This window comes from Cydia pomonella, chromosome 9 (assembly GCF_033807575.1).
Source record: "Cydia pomonella isolate Wapato2018A chromosome 9, ilCydPomo1, whole genome shotgun sequence".
In the NCBI taxonomy this organism is placed as follows: Eukaryota; Metazoa; Arthropoda; class Insecta; order Lepidoptera; family Tortricidae; genus Cydia; species Cydia pomonella.
Genome location: NC_084711.1, coordinates 17,832,606 through 17,857,955, shown reverse-complemented (window position 1 = coordinate 17,857,955; position 25,350 = coordinate 17,832,606). Strand labels below are relative to the sequence as shown.

Below are 25,350 nucleotides of genomic sequence, written 5' to 3'. Positions count from 1 at the left end.
TTCAAAATCGGTTCAGAAATGACGGAGTTATGAAGTAACAAACATTAAAAAAAACATACCAACTGAATTGATAACCTCCTCCTTTGAGAAATCTTGAAATCGGTTAAAAATCCGGCCAGTATCCTAAGCTATAGGATGTACTGAATCATCAGTACTTAAACCCATAACCCAACTTTCTGGTTAAGTCGCAGTCAAGTAAAATGTTGATATTGGAGTAGATCCAAAGGCGCGCTGTGCGAATCGTCGACGATCCCAAACTCACAAGGGGCATTGAACCCTTAAGTCTAAGCAGAGACTTTGCCTCCTTGTGTGTGTTCTACCTCTTGTACAATGGTCTGTGCTCTGAAGAATTGTTTGACATGATGCCAAGCCGCACCGCACCGCTCGCCGTCGGCTGGGTGTTCATCCTCATAACCTAGAGCCTAAATGGTCGCACACTGTGCGGTTTAAGAGGAATTTCCTCCCGCGCACGCTCCGGCTGTGGAATGAGCTCCCTGCCGAGGTTTTCCCGAGGGTACACATTATGGGGTTCTTCAAAAAAGGAGTGTACAGGTTTTTAAAGGGTCGCAAGGCGCATGTAACACATCTGGAGTTGCAGGCGTCCATAGGCTACGGTGACTGCTTACCATCAGACGGGCCGTGTGCTTGTTTGCCACCGACATGGTATAAAAAAAGATCATGTACAAACACAGACCAACCCCTAGGCGGTTTTCTGTAATTTGGCCTAAAACCCGGACATCGCAGTCACTTGTTCAAAATTGGACTTTTCTTGAAAACGACATCTATATATCATCTAGATACCATCAGAACTCACCAGCCTGACTGCGCATTCTCCCGCTCACGTTCTGGAAGGTTCCGTGCTGATGGTTGACGTGCATCTATTTTTTGAATTACCTCCCTTTATGAAATGCGGTCCAAACCGCTCAGGGTACGTTCAGAAACAAAAGATCGCTTCGGAAGATACCTAAATTCGCGTCTACTCGAACTTGCTACAGAACTGTCAATCCCCTCTCAAATGAAGTACCAAGCCAGCCAATAGGAAAACACCCAGACATCAATCGAAAAAATGACGTCGCGAGTCGTCACCATCTTTTGAGAATACACGCATTTTATTTTTTGTTTAGCAAAAGACGGTGGCGACGGAACACTCCTATAATAAGCGTTTTGTTGACGATATCTTTGTGTTGTTGTGTTTTCCTGGACAATAATATACACAGGTAAAGGATCACTTTCACCAGCTAGAATCCCCTCCCTTGACAGCTGAGTTTTAGATTCTAAAACAATATTTGTAAATAAAAACAAAGAACCATAATCATGTAATTTTTGCAATGTAATCTATTCCCTACTTAATTCTCATTATATCAACTAGCTTGTTACAATGTTATATGAAGATTTCGACTAGTTTTTAAGATAATTTTAGCAGCCCAACTACCTATGCGCTATGTGGCGCAGACAACTCAAACAAGTTTCTTTATGCAGAAATGGGTGACGAAATGGATCCTTGCGAGTGCATCTGGAACCACGAATTGGCAATGCGGCGACTGATCTCTCTGGTGAGTACATTTATCGTGACCTTGTGCCTATTGTGGTGAACGCTACAATTATCGATAAGTGCCACTTTACAAGAATCGTTCATAACGAGTGTTGGTAGCATTCTAAAACACGAATTATCGCTGGATTATAGCATTCCAAATTTAAGATTTTCATCACCCTTTCACAGGCATGCTAAATTCATTTGCAATGTTGTGTATGTGAATAATTTGCTATCAGAATATTCATGGCTTAGGATTCGTCACACTTGCTCACACACACACACACACACACACACACACAAAGCGTGTACTGAAACAACTGTTATCAGTAGGTATTCCAATTATTTCGTATGTATAATTGCTTTGTTTATCAACGAAACATCCACCTATTGGGATACTCTGTTGTACAGGCTTTGCCATGCTTACAAAATAATTTTGTGGGACTAGTTTATTAGTAAATTGTAAGTAATTTATTGTTAGCATTAAAAAAGTTCATTTAATATAATTGTACAATACAAAAAACTAATACTCCTAAACTAATCTACATGAACATAATTATATTACTAGCTGAAAAATAAAATAAATGATTAACAATGTCAAATAAATAAATAAATCTAAATAGATGGGTCAAAAAAAATTTAAGTCTTTAATTACTCCTTACCGAAATAATGATAGCTATACTAGAGAGTACTGAACTTTAGTAACAAGAACTATATGGAAAAGAAAGCAGATAAAAGTATTACGGAGCAGATAAAAAGTGAAATGAGATAAGTCTCTTGAAATAATTAGGAGATGGAGCATGCTTCAAGTGTATAGGCAGAGAATTCCATTTATTATTATTATAGCCTTTTTGTCATGGCACCAAAATGCTGTTTAATTGCTTTATTTGTTTCTTCACTGATGTATTGTTAAATGCATTGGGTGCCCGCTTGCCAGTCGGCATAGGCCTCCGCCAGCCTTCTCCATTCGTTCCTGTCTCTGGCAACCCTGCTCCATTTGGCACCAGCAACAGGCCTGATATGAGAGAATTCCATAGTCACCATTCTTCTTCTCTTCTTCTTCTTTAGCCCTTCTCTACCCTTTGGGTGTAGGCCTCCTTCATTTTATGCCACTCGTCACGGTTCTGTGCGACCTGGAGCCACTTCTTCCCCGCAGTCCTTTTGATGTCGTCGTCCCAACGCATCTGGGGTCTACTTTGAGGACGTTCCTCCTCCCATTAAAAAGTGCTAAATAAACACAAGTGCTGCAATATACACGCATTAGCTCCAAGAGCTGCTAGTGTATCAAATAAAATAATAATAAATAAATAAATAATTATTATAAAATTTAGAAGAGGATGATGGGACAGAAAGAAGCAACTTCTGGGAGCACCAGAAATGGTTCTTGAGATAGCGGGGAGTTGCGGGGTTAAAAATAATGGAATACAGAAGAGACAAAACATGAGTTACAACAAAAGCGAATAGGGAGCCACTTGAGCGGTGTATTTGCATCTGTCCACGCCGAGCACAGATGGGAATAGGCGCTGCATACAAATCATTCTTAAGTTGCTCCTCAGTGAGATCGAGATAAGCATACAAAATAAATAAATACTATATTAATACAAAATAAAAAAAGCTAAATTACTGTAGTATTGTGCAAGTTAATTATAAAAGTAATTGTTTTTTTTTTTTTCACTACACTTAACAAAACTTGATAGAGCCATTACGAACCCTAAACCTAATCTGTGATCTAAATCTAGTCCAGATCTGACAAAATCCAGATTGGCAGCTCGTTAATATTAGTCAAAGCAGTTAATTTATAAATTTAAATATGTATTTATTCTAGCTTCGTCAAGGACAATCCTACTGCACGGACACAGAATGCCTGGACGAGATGAGCGGATTGCCACAGCCCGAGTCGGCAGGCAACAGCTTCCTGGTGATGTTTGCGATGATGGCGCTCGCCGTCGCTATGTACATGCTGCGCCCGCGGCGCCGCCAGTTGCCCGAAGCCAACAAGCCTCCGCGCAACTCACAGGTTTTTTAATTTATTGGTTATATTGCCTTCATACTTTAAACCTTGCTTTTATAGTCAGATACTTTAAAAATGTCCCAAAAACTGATTCAACAAATTTTTAGGCGGGTCCACACAGAACGAGCATACGCGCGAGGCAATTTCATCGCGAGCAAAACGGCCAGTGTAGACTTGCCTCGGGCAAGGAAAACGCGCCAGCACTATAATGTTCTTTACTTATAGCAAATATTACAAAACTAAATTACTATTGATTAATCAAACCATCCCGAAATCATTCCTATTAGCAAAACAGCATGATAATAGCAGCTTCATTGTTACGTTTAGTAATATACAATATATATGGTAGTAAAACTTCTGTGTATGCGTCAAGCATGGAGTTAAATTAAGTAATTGACTTGAAGGATATTCTTGCCCAATAAAATACTTTATTGTGGTTTGACATTTTGTTAAATACCTTAAGAAATAGACTATAGTCTGATATATTCACATTTGTCCCCGCCGGGCACAGGTGGGAATAGGTGTTTTCATAAAAATCATTCCTATTTGTACCCGCCTCATGTACGGCGGCGGTTACGTGGGGCAGGACAAATTCTCGCTGCTGTTTTATAAACTTCGTTTGTATGGTATTCTAGTGTCGCAGATCTCTCCATTTTTGTTGTGTTGTGTGTGTTCTCTCCATTCTTGTTTGTGTTATCAGCGTCAATGGTGCCGTCGTTTTAAATTTTATTTTTATAAATCAAATAGGCTCCGACCTCGATAACTTCGCACGGACTTGGCCGTAAAATGCCACACTTGACGTATTACTTGGCGGGAAGACTCGGCGTTGTCCGACTAGGTACAAAGGCATCTGCCAGTTAATCTTTGAACCCGCAGCAGGCGTAAAGACGTGATTTATTATTTCATGACAACTCGTCTGCGTATAATAAGCGCTTCCATATCCTAATTTCATTGTAAATTCCAACTCTTTTCACATAGCCTCTATGATAATTCTTTCTTTTCTCTCTATGATAAAAACTACCTAATATTCTACATCTTTCATCCGGTAACCAAATTATCTTTATATCAGATTTCATCTACATCTGACCGGTTAGCATGAGTTGCGATCTCGCGCGCGAGTCCATACTTAAAGTCACGCTAGATGTATGGAGTCGCACGTGAGAACGCAACTCATGCTAGCAAGTCTGTCTAGTGATTTAAGCATGAAGAAGTACTGGGCAGACAAAGTTATTTTTGTAGTTATAATATGTATTAGTAGGGATTTTTAAAACAACAGTGTCAATGTATAATGTTCGCTCAACGAAACGTTATCATAAAAGAGAAGTATAACACATTGCCTCCGTATTGTACTCGTATAATGCTTATCGTTCGTTTTCCTCATAATTAACACGTTTTATTAACAGACTCATTTGTAATTAACTCCTGCCAACCAATTTTCGATCTTACCGTACCGGCTTAAGGTTTATTTGTAGATAAAAGTGATCCTGAATAAGAATCATCTCACACGGCGTCTTATTGCAGCGTTACACATCCACATTAGTAGCATCGTCACAAAGCTACCGTTGAAACAGTTCTGATAAACCGCATCAGCCTTATGCCGCGGTTATTGCAGCGGCATAAGGCCTGTAAATGGTTAGTGAGTGTCATGATGTTAGTATATACTACCCACGTAGCCTTACTAAATTAAGCACTCTATATTTATCTAGGTATTTTTATTCTTAGTGGACACTAATCAAATTTTAGTGGCGATTGCTTAGAAAAAAATCTCAGTAATCAACTTTGGTGGTAACTACTGAGATTTTTTTCTCAGTTGTTACAACTGGAAACACTTGGTGGTAATATAGGAAAAACCTAAAATATACCTAGTGTGTCAGCATCAATTTAGGACTGTAATAAAATTTTTGATGCCCGAATAAATAAGCAAACTAAATTGATATATAGTTTGAGGTATTTTTCAGTAAGTTATGGCATACCCTTCAAGTGGCGTTCAATCCGTGAGTGGTAGGACCGAAAAGCAGTAAAATGGCGGCCCGCCACTCAGGGTTGATGTGAAAGCCAGTAAACTGTGGCAGTGGTTTGTGAGGTGTTGACGTATTTAGAGGCGGAATTGAACGTTTTTAAATATAGTCACGCTCTTCTAGCACCCGATAATAGGTAGCGAGTTAGACAATGATAACATATAGTAAGAAAAACAATAACACTTGATATAAAAATTGTTAGTGAGGACCGTTCATGCGAGAGCGACCACTTGGTTTCAGTCTGATTTTCAAGAGGTGGTTTTGTAAAAATAATTGTATGGTAGGTTATTTTCAATAATTGAATCTTAGAAGTAAACATCTAACTTTGATAATTAAATAGCAATTACCTCCAATCATTAATTCGTTTTATGGTGGTAGTCGTTTTTAACAAGGAAACTGGAAAACTGTCGCTCCTCCAGGGTTTGATTAGGTCTTGCCAAATCCATAAACATTATTATAATTTAATTGTTACATCCAAATAACCTATTTACACTGATTCCAACGGAATATGAATTAATATATACTTTCATACATAGATAAGCATAAATCGACGGTTTTGTAAAATCTTAACCCGCGCTGACCACCCATCGTGGCCCCGCCACCTTGACTACTTTTCGCATTTTCGCTGCCGCCACTTGAAGGGATAAGTACCTATGTTTTCCATTAGAGGTACACTTATTTGAACACAATTAATCAATTTCGTGTAACTGTTTTGTTGAAGAATTATTTCCTGTAATTTCACCTTGACTCGCGGGTCATTAACCAAGTTTTAAAATTACATAATATAATTACAAATCAACACTGAGGTTATACCTACAGTTACACTTTCCTGAAGACGTAACACGTCAGTAACATTGACGAATACATTTGCATGATAAATACACTGTTTACTGTAACGACTTGTTTTATACTTAGCTGTAGACACCTAATTAACAACAGCATGGTATGGTGACAATACTAGAGTAACCTACGTTTTGCAACAAGGTTCTTCTTCATTAATTTAAGCCCGTGTCACACGCAAATGATAGTGGCATTCATTTGAGCCAGGGGTCTCCGTACTTTTTGATCGAATGCCGAAATCCACGCGGTCCCGAGAGCATCCACCAGGTCTCGCTGCCGCCGGCCATATTATATAGAATTAGGGTCTTTTCGCCGGTGGAGTCACCTAGCCTATAAGCAAAGTTTTTATTTGAAAATGTTAAGCTTCTATAAATATTATATTAAGATATATCGATTTTTTAGCATAATAATATCGTTTGTAGGTATCCAATATATATGTATACCGATATCAATTTTCTCTTTGTTACAGGATCACGACGGAGCTCCGCCGACGCCGCCTAGAATTTAATCGTGGACGGGACCGGACAGCGACCTATTTCATATAAAATATTAACCTAAAAGGTTCCACTTAAAAGTCCTAATATCTGCTAATTATTTTATATGAAACGGGCTCGAAATAACCGACGACCATGCCGCGATCACAGTAAAGGGCTAAGATCCGAGCGTTTTGACTGTGTCTTTTATTTCCTAACCGTCATATTGGCGTAACTTAGGGTTAGTACATACAGACTATCTTGGTAGGGCTATTAAAGTCACACAATAAACACATTGGCAGCCAAAAACGCCGAACATTGACCCTAACTGAACCGCTATGTATAATAAAATATATATTCATGTAAGACCTCAAAAGGTCGATAATTCCCTTTAAAAATAAATAGATCTAACTTCCGTAAATGTTTAACCAGCCTAACTAAAATGTTAAATACATTCAACAGTTTCATTCCATTATAGATTGTATTTATGTTAGACTTCATGATTTCCTGACATTTTTAGTTTAATATAGCAAAATCTCGAATCTTCTGACTCTATGTAAAGAAGTACCTAAACTCATTAATTGTGATGAGTTTTAATAATAAATTTGACAATGTTTTATGTCGATCTGACAAATTTTAAACACCAGAAAGTTTTAGTCGCGTCTAAATTTTAAAGGCAAAGTTAAATCAAGTTATGTAAAACCGTTAACAACGGAGTTGTGATACAATGTCTCAAAACAAATGCGAAGATGCTTGCAAGGAATTCAGGGAATCTTGCCAATTTCAGGTGCTTCATTCTTCTTCTAAAACCACCAGAAGTGTTGACTTACCTTGTTAGTAAACAGCTAAATTATTACGTAAGTCTGGACTTTAAGGTGTATTTTTACATGCACTCGTGTTTAAAAGTTCTCCGTCTCCTTGCAATGATACGTGCAATTTATATGTATGAAAAAATAGGTAAATGCTGGAATCGCTACGAGGATCAGCACCACTCTTATTACAATGATTTTCGCAAGAAAACACGAAGAGCGCGCGCATTAGCTTGCTCGTTGTATATTTTATTTAGGTCTGACTTATATGTAGAATATAAGACGAATACCTATACTATATGTTTAAAAAGATTTAAGTGATCATATCTGTATTCAGATAATATTTAATCTATTTTAATTTGATTGAATGCACTATTTTATTTTAAATTATGAAAATATAATGCTTAGTTATATTGGGTGGGTTTTGTTTCTTTATCACTATTGCTAATAATGTCAAGACACCGATGGAGATTTTTATTGATATTATGAAAAAATAAATAAAACAACTACAATTCATTTGTTTCATTGTTTAAACGGAAATATTATTCACAAAAAAAGTGTATGGTAAAATTGGTAGAAGGTGGATGAGCCAAAATGGTGTGGGTAGTGGAGTAGTAGGTACTCGACCGTACAAAAAAGAGAAAATGATTTTCCACTTCTAAATATTTTCCATTCGCCATAATTTTTCAGTATGTTATTGACACAATGAAAAACTAGGTTTTCCATTATAACAAAATTTAAAAAAAAAATAAGCGTAAGGCTAAAGCGATTGACATCAAAATCAAAGTGATTTGTTAAGATTTAATTAGTGGAAACCTTTTTCTCCCGAAATTGAATTTTGTAGGAAAAGTACCGTTATTTCGTTAGGATCGCAAAGCTATATATATATTCTTCCCTCTTAAGAAAGTTCAGTTCGTTCGTAGGATATTCACTTGAGTCTCGATATTCTCACAAACCTCGTCATACTGAAAGAAAGACAAATAAAAAACTTAATCATTCTTTTACGACATGGAATCAAATACTACACTTGTTAACTTAAGTCATCACCAGTGAAACAGTGAATATAGTTTATATTTTCGTCAGGCATCCGCTATATAGGCCAGAGCATACCGGCTGCGAGTACGTGCACGCTCATGTCACGCAAGCGGTGTGCCGTCTCATAAAGATCTGTATAATACAAGGTGCACGTCTACACACGCATCCGGTGTAAACAAGCCTTTAGTAAGAAAGACTAACTTTTAAAAAGCCTCCAGAATCAGGCGAACTAAATTGACAAATCAATGTGCACAAATGATACCACAGTTTGACCAGTGCTGTTCATATCGATATTTTCAAACAAGTTTGAATTAGATAATATGATATCGCGAGAATTCACCACTAGGGGCGCTACTGTTGCGCGGTCAGTTCAAATGAAACTTTAAGTGAGTAATTTCATCAGTAATTCAACGGTCAAGCTGGGGCGATTTTATTCTTAGACGTCTTATATAATCATAAATATCATAATCCATGAATCTTTGATAGAAAGACAAACACGGACGGATAATTTGCAATATTCCAAATCGAAACTGCTATGATATCTAATAAGAAAAATCATAATGGAAGATCACCTAGGCTAACTTAGTCAATATCATGAAATTGTACATTTCTATAAAAAAAACTAGCCCTATTTTACCTACTCAATCAATTTCAATAAGGTAATTAATATCCTTATGTAAAGTAAAACCTAAAATCTATTATGCTATAATTTGACACGTAAAATATTGCTTTCACTTAAAAACATGTTTTTTTTTTTCGTAATTAAATCAAAACTATTTTATTGGTGTTAAAAACTAAAATATTTATAATATTATAAAATAGTTTCTTTAATAAAATATACTTTTCTCGAAAAACTGCGTACTTACAGAACATAATGGTAATATGCTGAACGCTGAGCAAGAAACATAATTACTGATGACCTTGCGGAAAATTTCCAAAATAGTGAAATTTCCACTTGGAACATTTTCGGAAACATATTTTTGTATAGGAATCGAAATTTTTCATTTACAAAATGTTCCGTCCTTGTTTCCTGTGAATATTTCCTGAAATTTCCGAGAACGTTCCCATCTTTTAAGAAACTTTCGCAACTTGCACATCTGCAAACATAATAATATCTACACGACTATGAAGTTTAGAATCAATACATGCATCATGAAGAGAATTAGTTTTTCTGTCATTTATTTAAGGGTGTTTCGCAAAGTCTGAATAAAGTATCGGATAGCAAAACTTAGCATTTATCTACCAGTTTATTTGAAGATTTATGTGAAACGCCAACGATGACTTTATTCATCAGATAAGTGGCAAGGAGCTTCGTCAGGACTTTACTTGGACATTGTGAAACAGACCCTAACACATGTATAGGTATAAAACTTTGCTAAAGCCCCTCTTAAATGTGCGAGTGAAGTGTTCGAATAAACATTCCATTTCTGAAATTTGTAAAATATGGTTTGCAAACTCATTGTTTGCTTGTCTTTCGAGTTTCATTATTCCTGTCCACTTACGACACACAACACACACACACACACATACACACGGGCTTTAGTTAAGTTTTTTACCTATACCTACATACATTGGTAAACAATTACTAAACATACACTTTAGAGTTGGAAGCTCCAAACATTTCAAATGGCTTTTATGAATTAATGCTATTGAGTATAAAAATACATCGTATTCTTATTCCTAGTCTTAACTGTACAGTCAACAAATTTAGAGAAGGTACCTAAAGATAATGGTGACTTTCTCAAGCAAAAGGTACCACATTGTCACATTATGATCAGAGGGTCAGTTAAACGAACAAACAAATTCGAGCTCGTATTTATACTTTTTTTATTCTATCCAACCGAAAACGTAGAGGATGCACTTTTAAGGTAGGTACCCTGAGATGGATGTGGGTTTATTAGACATATTATATCTAGTTCCCCAGGAATAAATTGATCTGAAATGATCAATCTTCTGGGTGATACACTCAAGTGATTTCAGTAAAAATCTGTTGACATGGCATACCATTTAAAGGAGCCTGGTCCAAAAACGAACAGACGAGAGTTAGGTTATTATATATGGTTTAAGACATTTATTATCACATAAATAATTTACAAAATTCATTTACATGAGATACACTTATATAACAACACTTTTGGGTATTTCTATATACTTCATTTCGTTTTACGGGCATCAAGGGGTTTCGTTCTATGGGAACAAAGTGTTTTAGTCAAAATGTCGTCGCCCTTATTACCTAAGTAATAGAGTCCAAGTAAAATGAATTGATGCAGGGCAGATGTTCGCGCTCCGCCGGGCGAGCACGGCGAATAGTATTAGAACTTGATTGTTTCAGTTTTGAATGGTTTTTTTTATTATTATTTTATTTCAAGAAAAAACTTAAGTGGTAGGTATACATATTTTAACATAGTGTCCATATAATAAAATGTAGAAGATATTAACCTATGTGTCTAAAAACTCTCAACTCTGTTGGTTTTTGGACCATTTTGACGCATAGACCTTTATTTTTATTTCGCATTGTCGTACATTATGAACTAATTATAGGTGTTAGGTGTATATTGTTGACTGCAATTTGGATTGAATCTGCTTTTTTTATAATAACCTATCATGTACTATTTTATGAACACAATTCGTACTAACCGCACTATCTAATATTATATCAACACTGGATAGTATCGCCAACATATCCTTTAATTATATTAATTTAGAAAACACCTACAGGATAAACAGTAAAAAGTAAAAGCAGGAAATGCTTCCGGGTTGAATTGTTGGGTAGAGTTACCCTTTTCCAGGCCGCACCAATCTACAAAATTTTCCCAAAAAATCCAAATATATTCCAATAAATCCAGCTTTGATGATTCATTTGAAGACAAGTAACATTTCCTGAAAGTGTAATCTAATTTGAACCTTAAATCGGAATGCTAAAGTTGAAATTCTAATGGCGCGTATGTGGTCGATAAATCGTACTATGCCTGGAAAAGAGTAAACAATAATTTTGTATACAAAACCAGACCCGGGAGCACACCCTAAGGAAAAGTACCACTTCGATGAGTTTTTCGACACTGATCGCAGTCTTCAATTTGAATTTAGTTATGTCTGTAAAAAATAGACTATATTATTCTACCACAGATCACCTCAACTACTAGACAAAGTACGTAAGATGATCGAGGTTACCACGCATAAGCGCTATCATACAAATTTAGTATGGATGCGGCCGCTTATTTCAGTTGCGCCTATATAACCAGTACTCATGTAAATTAAAAAATGCGTGAGTGTCGTGGAACTCGGTGGGAACGAAGTATATTTTAAGTACACAAAATTTCATAAATCAGTTCAGAAATGCCGACTTACGGACAGGGAGAACAACTAAATATAAGAAAACATTTTTGTACAAGCTGAAACAGATATGCTTAGCTCGCTTATAATCAAAAATATGAAATTCAAGTGCAAAAAAAAAAACCTAAAATATAAACGTCCGGCGATCGAACCCGGATCGCTGTCACCGCCTGTTTCTAAGCGGCTGCCTGCCAATTGCGCCACTATAGGATATACGTCAGTTAGTGAAATTAGGCTAATTATTCTCAAGCAAGAATTTAAACAAAACGGCCGTGACGGAGAAATATTACACTTTTTTTTCGGTTAGCCCGCCAACTGTCCGATAAGATAACAAAAATCAAGTTTTAGGGGTGTGCCTGGGCTGTTATAGTATATAAATAATAATAAATATTATAGGACATTATTACACAAATTGACTAAGTCCCACAGTAAGCTCAATAAGGCTTGTGTTGAGGATACTTAGACAACGATATATATAATATATACATATTTATAAATACTTAAATACATAGAAAACACCCATGACTCAGGAACAAATATCCATGCTCATTACACGAATAAATGCCCTTACCAGGATTTGAACCCGGGACCATCAGCTTCGTAGGCAGAGTCACTACCCACTAGGCCAAACCGGTCGTATAAAATGGATACAATAAAACTCTGTTGTGCTGCTCGAAGCAGTTCAAAAGTAAAATAGCGTCTATGTGTGGGAACCTCATGTTTTTTTTAAGCTCTTCATAATGCGGAGTCTATGTAGTCTGGGTATTGTACAAACAGGAGAATTAGCGACCTATCCAGTATTACAATAATAAAGTCAGTGATCACTTCACGAGTCATGTATCCTGTCCACTTCACTCTTCACCTTTTTCAACAGATTACATATCTTCTTATACTTACCCGTTGAGTTCGGGAGATTCTCAAAATTGATAACGTCACAAATGTCTTTAGCAAAATTCGAGTCACTTGGTAATTTCACATAATGCGAAGCAATGTTTAAGACCGGTGTGCCATAGGAGGTAGTTTTAATACCTTTGTTGTCTGATGTAGGTGTTGTAGCTTCGCTTGGTAATGGATTTATACTTGGACTTCCTATACTTGAGGGTGACGCATCGGCGTTAGTATCAATTTCCAATCTTAAAGGTATTGCATTAGGAACTTGATCCTTATCACCTGTTCCTTTAGGGTCATTTTCGGTTTCGTTTTCACTAATTGTGTCCTCGCTTGGTATTTTGGTTGGTTCGGTATCTATGGCAATGGTAGGGGAGTTCGGCAGAGTGACATCTGTTTCTAAAGCGTTGAGCAGGAGCCGTTTCTTTTCTTCTAAGTCATCTAGGGAGGGGCTAATTTGGCCGCTGCTTAGTTCAGACTTGTCCTGTAATCAATATTTCAAGTTATTGGATGCGGACTGGCCAAAAAAACTTCGTTAAAAAAAGGAAATGTGGAATTAACTTGTGATTTAAGGACAAGGAAATAAGTTGAACCTTGACTAAAAGGATTGAAAAACATGAGTCTCGATGTTTGTTAGTTGCTTAGAATATTTGGCTTAGTATAGCTGTGTGGGAATAGGTACTAACACTGACCAATACAAATTTATAAGTATTTACCAATTTCGTACAATTCCATATTTGTTCCATCAATTTGTGATTTATATTGCTGTGTACGCATTAATCCTGTATGTAACTGAGAGCCACTGACTATACGCACACATTCAAATTTTTATATAATTCCACACAAGTATAATCAAGCCGCTTCCCTGAGATGAAACATAATGGGAATTCATACGTAATATTGAACTCACCAAACCATCTTCAATAGTGATATGCGACGCATCCATAGGCATCGGTATATCCTTCACCTCGGTCACCGCCACAATTTCTATATCGTCCATTTCATTCAACTTGTCGGTCTCTTTCTCAGGCTGGTCGGGGGACTTGGGCGGGGTGGGGGGCGGGGATGCCTCGGGCAGGGGGGGTGGGGACTCCGGGGGCGGGGGCGGGGGCGGGGGCGGGGGCGGACAGTCGGGGGGCGGCGGGGGAGGGGGCGGCGCGTCGTCGGGCAGCGGCGGGACGGATGGGAACTCGGCGACTTCTGTGGAGGCAAAAATAACCCGAGTTGTTTCACTATTATGCTCTGTCTTCTATACAAAAATATACGAAAGGTTGTAAATGTAAAAATATTTTCCAAATATGTCCAATGTTTGATATTTTTGCATTTGAACTTTTTATTTTATTTCAAATATTGTTAAGGATGTGCTAATATTCCGTGAACCGGAAAATGACTCTTGCTCAGGCCCGACGTCGGGCCCAACATCGGGCCCGTTTGCATGTGGACTTAATTGGCCCTTTAGGCTGATATTGAAGTGTAAATAACATCTGTTCGTACCGTCGCCACTATCTAACTCCATCTCAGCCTGCCCGTCGGCTGCAGCCTTGTCGGCCGAAGGGAAGAACGTCAGCTTTTTCCTCTTGTACGCCTTCATTGCGTTCGGTGCTAACATCTGAAGCATAGTTATCTTACTGTCCTGCTCCGACATCGGAGGCAAGCCGTATAGGTGGGCTTCCTGAAATTAAATAACATGTTTTAAGCATTTTGAGGTGAAGTGGAACGGGAAAAAGAGACCTGGTACTGGGGATTTTAGTGGCAGCTATGTATGGGGTACTTTCATGGTACTTTGCAATTTTGTCACAGAAGAGTCCATTTGGCATAAAAGTGACCTCATATCGTGACAATTACGTTTACTCGGAATAACTCATATGTGGTCATCATCCATTAATTACATCACACGTTTAGGGGGAGGGAGGGAGGGAGGGGGTCAAGAAAATGTGACAAGGGGGAAGGGGAAGTCACAAAAACTGCTGAGGGAAGCCCCGCTAACGAGGGCCATTCGCACTATCAATAAACTTGCGGTGAAGTTAGAAATATTTACGTGCTCTCTGAATGATCTCACAAAGGCTGCAATGATAACATTAGGTTAAGTTTATAATTATATAGTCAATAACTCTGATTATTGGTTTGTTGCTTATCTATCGCATTAGGCTAAACCTGTAATGATAGATTTAAGTTTTATTAATAAAAATAAAAATAAAGAACTTTGTGACGTCACTTTGACTTCAACAGTAACCGAAAATTTATTTAAAGGTTTTCTATTTGCTGTACACTTAAATAACGAGCTTCTGGAACGATAATCGTTTTTATTCATTTCATTTTCTTTCTCAAAATACTAACAAAAATATTTTGATAATATATTAATGATACCTAATTCGATAAATTGCTAAAAATGTGACGTCACACCAGGGGAAGAGGGGTTTGCTGGTAGATCTCCTACTAATTACTTTAGTAGACTCAAGACTCTCTGGAATATTGGCCAACCTCTCATAACGCGCACTGGCGGGCATGTTGAAGCCAGGGAAGTCGAGTATCTTCTTGATGTCAAACTTTTCCTTGGAGCCTGCAGACCTTGCCTTACCTCTGGGTCTTACTGTCGGCTTACCTCTCTATAAGGCGCACTGGCGGGCACGTTGAAGCCAAGGAAGCCGAGTATCTTTTTGATGTTGTTGTCCTTGGAGCCTGCAGACCTTGCCCTACCTCTAGGTCCCTTACTGTCAGCTTACCTCTCTATAACGCGCACTGGCGGGCACATTGAAGCCGGGGAAGTCGAGTATCTTCTTGATGTCGAATTTGTCCTTGGAGCCCGGCTCGCTGACCTCCCCCTCTTCCTCTTCTGGGTCCCTTATTGCGCTTCCCTGAAAACATACAGAAGCAATTAGGGCCTATGCACACCGCGTTTTTTAACGCGCTGTTGACGCTCGATCGATACATACGCGAGTCGTCGGACGCAGCTTGTACACCTTTGCACACGTACATTCTATTAGAGCTTATGCATACACAATTTTTTAACGCGTTGTAGAAGCGAGTTTGTATTAGGACATTGTAAAAAGACGAGCGTGTATTGATGCAAACTCGCGTTTGTTTCGCTAAAGACGCAAACAAACTGCTCTATGGAATGTAAAACACGCTGATGACGCGCATTCCTAAAGTACGCGTACGTAAAAAAACGCAGTGTGTTGTGTATAGACCCTAAATTATAAAGTATACACAATTGAATAATTGTGTAAAGAAAAGTATATTCGACGACTTGTATCACGGAATTAAATTAAGTCAATAACTTATTCGTATCCTCCTTAATCCTGATGTCCTTTTCAAAGGACAAAATTTGAATGAACTATTAATGGAATAAAAGGTTCTAAATTCAAAACGAAAAATGACTGGGACTTGGGACCTTAAGTAGGTGTAAAGTCGTCGTCAATACCGGAGACAATAATCAGAATTCTTATTTCTCAGAATTGTTGACATAGTATTAGTAAAACTTTGGTAATAAAAAAAGTGTACCGATGTATAAGTAGGTTGAGGCCTATGATTCGTTGCGCTCGCATTTAGGTACTTAATTCAAAAAATCTTACTTCAATTTAAAAATTATGTAGTTAAATTTGGTGATCTAGGGTCTGCTCAAGCCAGCCATGCGGGTATCAAAGCAGCCTCATCGTAAACGTAGAGGGACCCCGCTAGACCCTTCGTGTTAAATTACAATGGACACAAATATATATTAAAACCCGCCATTGTAATATACTAATAAAGTATCCTTGGGTGAAATTACCGTGGAGTCAAACATGGTGATTCCAGAGTGTGATATCCGCGCTTCCTCAAGCCAGCCAGGCGGGTATCCAAGCAGCCTCATCCGGTATATGTACAGCGGGATCTCGCTCCGCTTCAAGCCGAGCGCGTGGCGGAGGTTTCCGGAGATCCGCCCGGGGATCAGATGCCCGTACTTCTGTTCGTCTTCAACATGGTAGCGGCTGGAATACGAAACGTTTGTTAGTTTTTTTATGAAATTCAAAAATTCAAAATTCAAATTTCAAAAATTTATTCTGCAAGTCAAGGGCTCTTTTACAAGTCAATACAACATTTATAGTAACATCATATAGTGACATGAAAAATACATAACAACATTTATAAATACAACAGCCAATACCTGGGTAAACCTTACATTATAATAATCTTAAAATAAATAATTACTACAATACAATAGAGATGTATAGTCTCTATGGTTAAAAACACATTAAATCTGGAGATGTAAAAGGTCCCCAATGTCAGAGTACTAATACTAATAAAATTTGGAGGTGTAAAGTCTCTCCAAGTGTCAAAATAAAATGTACAGGGGTCGGACAAAAAGTGCGGATGACGTAAAAATGACGTAATCTTGCACACAGGTGCATGTTTGTATTTAAACTTCCATGTGACATGTAGTAACAAAGTAGTATTAATAAAGTAACAAAATAATCGTAAATAAATCCTATATATAAAATAAATTTCACGAAATTTGTTACCATAAAGCTAAACAATACCCCAAAACAATAAGCCCATGAAGGGTTCCGTACCATTTATGATGTATTAAAAAATAACTACTTACTAGATCTCGTTCAAACCAATTTTTGGTGGAAGTTTGCATGGTAATGTACATCATATATTTTAGAAGTTAGGGGGGGGGGGGACACATTTTTACCACTTTGGAAATGTCTCTTGCACAAACTATTCAGTTTAGAAAAAAATTATATCAGTTTTGAAGACCTATCCATAGATACCCCACACATATGGGTTTGATGAAAAACAATTTTTGAGTCTTAGCTCTAAGTAAGGGGAACCCCCAAAATTTATTGTTATTTTTTCTATTTTTGTGTGAAAATCTTAATGCGGTTCACAGACACCAAGACTTGCCAAGTTTCAACAGTATAGTTCTTATAGTTTCGGAAAAAAGTGGCTGTGACATACGGACGAACAGACAGACATGACGAATCCATAAGGGTTCCGTTTTTGTAATTTGGCTACGGAACCCTAAAAACGTCAAGTGTGAAGTGCAAATTCAACACTTGTTTTTGCTATAGTGATGTCACTCATCAGAAAAAATGGACATCGGGGTATGCGGCCATATGACATACAAATAATAGAACTGAGATTTTTAATTTGTAAATAAAAATAAAATCTCATTATTTTATAAAAAAATAGTATTAGGGCCTGTTTCACAATGTCCAAGTAAAGAATTGGATAGCTAATTAACAAATAAAAAAACTGCCAAATAAATTTTCCTGCAAAACTTTGCACTTTATCTACCAGTTAAGATATTTGAAGATTGTGAAACGTCAACAATGACCTTATTCATCAGATAAGTGGCAAGTAGTTTACTAGGACATTGTGAAACATCAACAATGACCTTGTTCGTCAGATAAGTGGCAAGTAGTTTACTAGGACATTGTGAAACGTCAACAATGACCTTATTCGTCAGATAAGTGGCAAGTAGTTTACTAGGACATTGTGAAACATCAACAATGACCTTGTTCGTCAGATAAGTGGCAAGTAGTTTACTAGGACATTGTGAAACATCAACAATGACCTTGTTCGTCAGATAAGTGGCAAGTAGTTTACTAGGACATTGTGAAACATCAACAATGACCTTGTTCGTCAGATAAGTGGCAAGTAGTTTACTAGGACATTGTGAAACATCAACAATGACCTTATTTGTCAGATAAGTGGCAAGTAGTTTACTAGGACATTGTGAAACAGGCCCTTAAATTCATATTTCTTATGGTAAAAACTATGTAAATAACATACTTTCAAAATTATTATTTTATAATTTTAATAGAAGAAACTTTCCTAATTTATTCTTGGAATTTTATCCTTGAAAAGCAATGAGAAGTGGAAGATAATGTTGTACTTTATATATTATATATTTCTCGTCTGGCTACAAATAAAACATACTAACCCAAGTTTAACCATGTTTTTTCTCTTCTCTGCAATCCTAGCATTATCTCTCGGTACCGTACAGTCTCTTAATGGATGTGCGCCATCACAGTTAAAGCAAGTTGGGCCTCGACGCAGCACAGGTGGGGGTGTGGGTTCTTTCGCTGGTATGTTGCAAATAAGAGTAGATGCCTGGAACAAAAAGCAGGAGTTTGTAACAATTTGGTTTTTGGTAACAAAAATTAATAAACCAATAATAAATTAATGGAGCTCAGAACAAATCTAAAAAAATAGGTATTTAACCTCACCTCTTTAACCTCACTCAACCTCAAGTGTTAACGATTAGGGAATTAACCAGTATCTGAGGAAGATCTTAAACTTGTCCCAATGGACATAATCGTAGCTATACATAATTAATTAAAACAACATGAATAAAAAAATGAGGTTTGTATTTCACCTGTTTGTATCTTGGTATTTCACCAGGTTCCTGAGTAGATGGGTCAGTATCAACAAAGAAAAAGTTGTCTTGTTCTTCTGTCTCTTCTTGCGACTCCATTTGAGGCGCACTGTCAGCATCCTGTAAGTCTTCTGGCCAAATATCAAGTTCCAAATCTGTTTCTGTTTCCGAGCCCTCCAAAGATTCAGTGTCATGCAGTTTAATAAGTTTCAACATAAAGGCTTTTACTTCCTCCTTATAAGCTTTAGCTGTCTTGTTATCTTTAAAACGCACTGTGAACAAAGGCATCCGATTCTCACAACCCGCAACACCCAGGTCTGTATTAGATGCTGGAGAATCAACAACTATGTCTTCATTAAATATTGATGATCCAGAAGTGTTACTCTTCTGTTTCTGAGTAATAACGTCCTCCTCAACCACCAGTTGCTCATCGTCGTCTTCAACTTCAATAATATTCAGACTTTTCCCTCCATTCTGTGCTTTGGTTGGCGACGATTTAATCTCAATAGTTTCAATAGAGCAGTCGATATCTATACATTCTACAGAAGTTTCTTCAACAATAACATCGTCGCTTAAGGTTTGTGAGCCGATTTTTGGCTCAAGGCGGTTAATTTTAGGATGTTTACCTTCATCTTCGCTACTTAATTCGATGTCATCATTATCCAATTCATAAATGATATCGTTAACTCCAGCCTTCCTTTTGGACATTGTCGTGAAGATGGATCATCAAACCGTCGATACAAATCAATTTTAAAGAAATCAAATAAGAAAATATACAAGAAATTCCTTATAAATACAACGAAGCGCGTAAGAAATTTGACAGATAAGACAGACAAGTAATCACAAATGTTGCTAGATTAATAGTTAGCCTGTTTTCTATTACAAAGATAACAAATTGTCACGGGTGAAACTTTTACCGATTCTTTTCTCCTTAGTACATCCCTATACAGAAACGTCAAACGATATCTTTAAATAAAAAAAAATACAAAAATTAGGTTAGGATTGGGATCTTGCGGATTGTTTGTTATTAAAATGTCTATATTATTTAAGAAATTTGCACAATCTAGTGTTAAAAATGTAATATTAAAGCACAGCGACATTCAGTTCCTCATTTATTCAAGAAAATTAAGTTTCGTGCCATCGTTATACGGTAATAGATGTTAACCAACAATTACGTTAAAGTCGTATAAACTGCAGTATCTAATATTATTTGCGACTTTTTAGATGGTGATAAAGATCCTGCGCCGAAGTTTTTCTCCCCTGACATTCAAATTTTGCTGAAAAGGTTAACAAGGCCGGATTTGGCGAGGGTTTTCCGCAAAAGAACCAACAGTGCATTACCTGTGCTTCCTACTCCCAAATATAAATTCTTAACATCCGAGGAGTTAGAACAAGAGGTCGCCAAAGCAAATGAGAGAGCTGATCAACTTCTACAGATGCCTCCTGTTGTTAAGGTTCTCATTATGTTAAACTAAGTAATTGAAATACTCTTACCCCCTTATTCATAAACGTGTACTAAAGTTACGATGCCGCTGATCATCGTTTGTCCCTTTCCATCATACCAATACGTCGGAAAGGGACAAACAATGATCAGCGGCATCATAACTTTAGTACATGTTTATGAATAAGGGGGTAAGTTTTCTTCTTTTCTTACAGTTGACATAATCATTATAAAATATTTTCAGATCCAACAACACATTCACGATGTCCTGTCGGAGGACCCTGCTCTGATTGGTTATGACACATCCAAATACATCTTCACAGATATCAGTTTTGGTGTTGCAAATGAACATAGAATTATTGTAGAGAGGTAGCTAAAAATGATCAATAGAACTATCAATCTCAGTATTTGAGAGAAACATCAATTTTCTCAAATTATTTGGATTAATGCACCTTCTTGAATAACTAGCTCATATTATGTTCATATGTCCTTACTTTCAGATTACCTGATGGCACTCTTCAAAATTGTGACCATGACATCAGAAAGAGGCTAAACCAGGTATTAAGCATTAATATTTCAGAAATATCGAAACATTCATTTTATTTGCACTTTCTAATCAGCTTGTAGAACTGTACTCTTGGTGTACTAAAGGAGCAAATAAATAAATATACCCATATTCCGATTTTTTTCAGTTCTTGGTAACAGTTCTGTGATACCTACACCAAGAATGGTTGTTATATGGCTTTTAAAACATGTTAAGAGCCCAATAACGATTTTAGAGCAAAAAAGTAAAATTGATAGATTTAAGTAAGTAAGTAAGTAAATATTCTTTATTGCACCAACAATTATACATTTTACATACATGTAAAACTACAAATGAATTTTAAAGGAAAATAGAACCAGGTAACAACAGGCGGTCTTATCGCTAAAAAGCGATCTCTTCCAGACAACCTTTACAGATTTAGTCATTGAAATTGAACACCCTTTGTTACGTAATATCTAAATAACAAGTATCTTACCTTTTAATAATGAAGTCGCAAGCATGCTTCCCTGGTAATATCTTACGAGAAGGGACAGTTTTTAAAAATTCATCAAAAAAGTATGGCAGTAAATGACAATCAAAATTACGTTGAAATTAAGTCGATTTTCAGAGAAATTGTCACTTGTTTTGAAGTAATTTCTGGAGAAAATTGATTTCGTCTAACTTTCATTTACACTACTTGAAATTTATAATAACAAAAATGTAGTTTATTAAAGTTGAAGTACAGGATTACACATGTAATACAAAATTACCATTTTTAGCAGTCCAAACTTTACGAAATTTACAAATAAGATCGACAAAATCTATCAGAAAACAAAATCGTTTCTAATTAAGTGAGTCTGTTTCAAAAAAAAAATTATTAAAATGAAACATAACAAGATGTGCTAATAGAAACCAGTAAGTACTTGTTATTTCTAAAGGTGTACAATTTCATGCACTAAATTTATCAATTAGTCATTTTTGCAACTAACATTGATAACGGCCTCTTACTGTTTACATAAAAGAAGGCCAATGACAGTCTTTTATCTAATATCAACAATATTTGGGTTCTAGATGAAGATGTATGATCCTATTATTTTCTACACCTTTCAGATATATATCCCCATAAACGGACGCACAATAAGGGAACCCCTGATGTTCACGGATGAGGAGAAATTAAACAGCATCCTGGACAGAGAGCAGTATGAATTCGTACTGGACCGAGCTTGCATTCAGTATGAACCGGACGAGCCATCTTATCAACGGGTCACTAGTCTTACCTACCAGCATGTTGATGCTAAGAGTAGATATGAGTTATTGAGGTGAGTTAGTTTTCTAAAATAATCACTCGAAATGTATGGTGCCAGAGAAGACTTCTATCAAGATAGGAAGATGACTAATAGATAGGAGGATAATAGAATGGAGGATAAGATAGGAGGACTAATGGCGGGCCCAAACTGGAGGAGAGTGGTCCATGCATGACAGACTACAGTAGAAAGAGCTAAAGAAGCCCTATAAGTTAAGATATATGTAGGTCTAACATGAACTGTAGATTATAAAATTAATAAATATTGTGTAGATTACATATCTATTGTGTTAAAACAAATAATATTACTTTGCTAATCCGCGAAATATAACGTGCTAGTCAATCAGTGCTAACCCGTTATACTTACTTATACCGTATTTTTACATGCAATTAATGTTGCCACCCTCCCACCGCAAAATAAATACGCAAATAAATATAACAACCCAACATCAAAAGTACAAAACTAGCCACGTGTTTCGCTTCTCTACGAGGCATCCTCAGATGCTGGAGATGTTGAGGTCTTATGCCCGAAAACTGAAACTTTTCAGTCGGCGGTGGGTTGTTATATTTATTTTTGCGGTAGGAGGGTGGGAACAATAATTGCATGTAAAATTACACCCCACTGCGCGCCCAACTCGCGTATCCACTCGGGCCTTACACTTAGTACTAAAGTATTGGATAGCTAATTAACAAATAAGTTAACTGCCAGATAAAACTTCCTGCAAACCTTAGCACTTCATCTATCAGTTAAGCTTAAGTATATGAGCATTGTGAAACACTAACGAAGACTATTCGTCAAATAAGTGGCAAATAGCTTATTCAGGACTTTACTTGGACATTGTGAAACATGCCCTTACACTGAAATATCAAATGTTTTGTATGTTAAGGATTTTATTTCGCAACTGGAAACAATAGAGGAAAAAAATCCCTGCAGTTACCAGTGGTAATAGCTGGGATTAACCCGTACAATCGTTCCAGGTCTACCCGCCACTTCGGGCCACTAGTATTCTACCTGACCTGGCATCAAAGCATAGACAGCCTTATGCTAGAGCTGCTGCAGACGGGCGCGGTGAGGGAGGCCGCGCTTCTGGTCGCCACGAGACAGGCCGTACATGGGGACGTTGCTGAGGGACATCTGGCTACTGAACTTGTGCAACAGGTTTGTCCATGTTCTTTACCCTTTAAGCATCACGCCTATCGTGTGCGGTACGTCATCGTTAACCGAAGGTTGATATTGACCTGCAGCTGAAGGGGTAAAATCACACGTCTCTATTTCAGATCCTGCCAACACCTGTCCAACTAAAAAAACCGGATCGCCTCACAGAAGAAGATATCCAACTAGATAGCAGTTGCGTCGATTGCGTCCAGAAGTACATCACTACCAACTCCTCAATGAAGAGCCAGCAAGAGCTGGCGCTGCAGGGTTTCAGAGAGCACTACCAGCAACTGGTCGAGCTGAGTCGCGGAATTAAACTAGCACACGGGAGTGCCTGAATGTAGATGTGTAATAAATGTATAGTTAAGAAATGGTTTTGGTTTGTATCAATATTTTTAAGTTAACCCTTTGAACACCACCGTAAACCTTGTCGGAATAAGCGAAGGTTGACATTGGGCTGCAACCGCGCGCGTCAGTTGAGGTATATGGCGGTGGCGGAAATTTTTGTTTTACATATATCTAAGGACGTCTATACACAATGCCGGATTTAGAGGTCTGGAGGCCTCGGGCAATAAAGGAGTGGAGGGGAGGCCCCCAGGCCCCAAATTTTTTCAAAATTTAAAATGGTAAATTTTCCGAATTCTCTATTGTGGAGGCCCGGGGCAGTAGCCCCGGTTGCCCTCCCCTAAATCCGGCCCTGTCTATACAGGCACTAAGAATGATGCTAGTTCAGTGGTGTCACTCACGAATAAGAGCCAATCGTGCAGGCTAACGCATCTAGTTGCGACCAATTGCGCGCGTATAATGTAAACTCATCAACCAATCGCGTTAGACTACACGATTGGCTCGAATTCGTGTGTGTGACACCGCTGTACTGGCCCCATTCTTATTGCCCGTAAGGCCCGTTCATACATATAAGTATGTCAATATGATTGCGTTGAACGCAAAGAAAAAGGCATATGCCAGAAAAAAAGTCAAGTCAAATATTTTATTGCGTTTCATGTGTACATTTGATGCTTATTTGTAGCCTAAAGTACAGTCTTAATATGAACCCTGAGAGGGTATAAGCAACATTAAATATTAAAAGACAATATCAACTAATTAAAATCTTAATAATAACAATATTTTTTACAACAATTATAGCGACTGACTTATACAACTGAATACCTAATCTATTTCTCACTTAAGAATTATTCAATACTATGGTATGATTTTCTAATAAAACGAAAAATCTAGATTCGGATAATCAAATGTGGTTTAAAAATCTAAGCTCAGAGGCAAAAAAACGCATGTATAAGCGTGTTAATATTCCTATGCGTAAAAGAACCTAAGTTACATACTTAATGAAAATAAAGGGCGCGCACTTTTTTTAAAAAACCCGCAATAATGGCTCCGGTCTATACATACCTATACCTAGGTACATATACTCCTTGGCTCCGGTTAGGTACTTATTATTATTACGCATCTGAAATAATTATGTGGCTATACTGAAATAACATGTTGCGAACTAGTATAAACAAATAACAAAATGAAACTATGCTTTATTTTTATTAAAAATAATTTAAAAAAAAACTATTATTTTTGATACAAGCTTTTATCGCTGACTGTACTTTTCTTTCAACAGGCAA

General features: G+C 37.2%; 3 protein-coding genes across 3 annotated transcripts; 2 read left to right on the top strand and 1 right to left on the bottom strand.

The window, feature by feature from the left end:
• The first annotated feature begins 1,038 nt into the window (after positions 1-1,038).
• LOC133521569 (small integral membrane protein 14) lies at positions 1,039-8,194 on the top strand. The gene is made up of 4 exons (XM_061856602.1): positions 1,039-1,217; positions 1,480-1,553; positions 3,357-3,548; positions 6,870-8,194. The coding sequence occupies exons 2-4, from the start codon at positions 1,482-1,484 to the stop codon at positions 6,906-6,908; spliced, it is 303 nt and encodes a 100-aa protein (XP_061712586.1). The 5' UTR covers positions 1,039-1,217; positions 1,480-1,481; the 3' UTR covers positions 6,909-8,194.
• LOC133521565 (zinc finger CCHC domain-containing protein 8 homolog) lies at positions 8,195-20,257 on the bottom strand. The gene is made up of 7 exons (XM_061856599.1): positions 19,300-20,257; positions 18,865-19,034; positions 16,705-16,903; positions 15,662-15,793; positions 14,433-14,610; positions 13,849-14,138; positions 8,195-13,422 (listed from the first exon to the last, which is right to left on the bottom strand). Exons 1-7 carry the CDS (start codon positions 20,005-20,007, stop codon positions 12,877-12,879), a joined length of 2,223 nt encoding a protein of 740 aa, XP_061712583.1. The 5' UTR covers positions 20,008-20,257; the 3' UTR covers positions 8,195-12,876.
• Positions 20,258-20,267: 10 nt separating this feature from the next.
• Positions 20,268-24,093, top strand: LOC133521566 (small ribosomal subunit protein mS22). The gene is made up of 7 exons (XM_061856600.1): positions 20,268-20,449; positions 20,524-20,753; positions 20,985-21,109; positions 21,241-21,298; positions 22,374-22,582; positions 23,545-23,725; positions 23,845-24,093. The coding sequence occupies exons 1-7, from the start codon at positions 20,332-20,334 to the stop codon at positions 24,058-24,060; spliced, it is 1,137 nt and encodes a 378-aa protein (XP_061712584.1). The 5' UTR covers positions 20,268-20,331; the 3' UTR covers positions 24,061-24,093.
• The last annotated feature ends 1,257 nt before the right edge of the window (positions 24,094-25,350 follow it).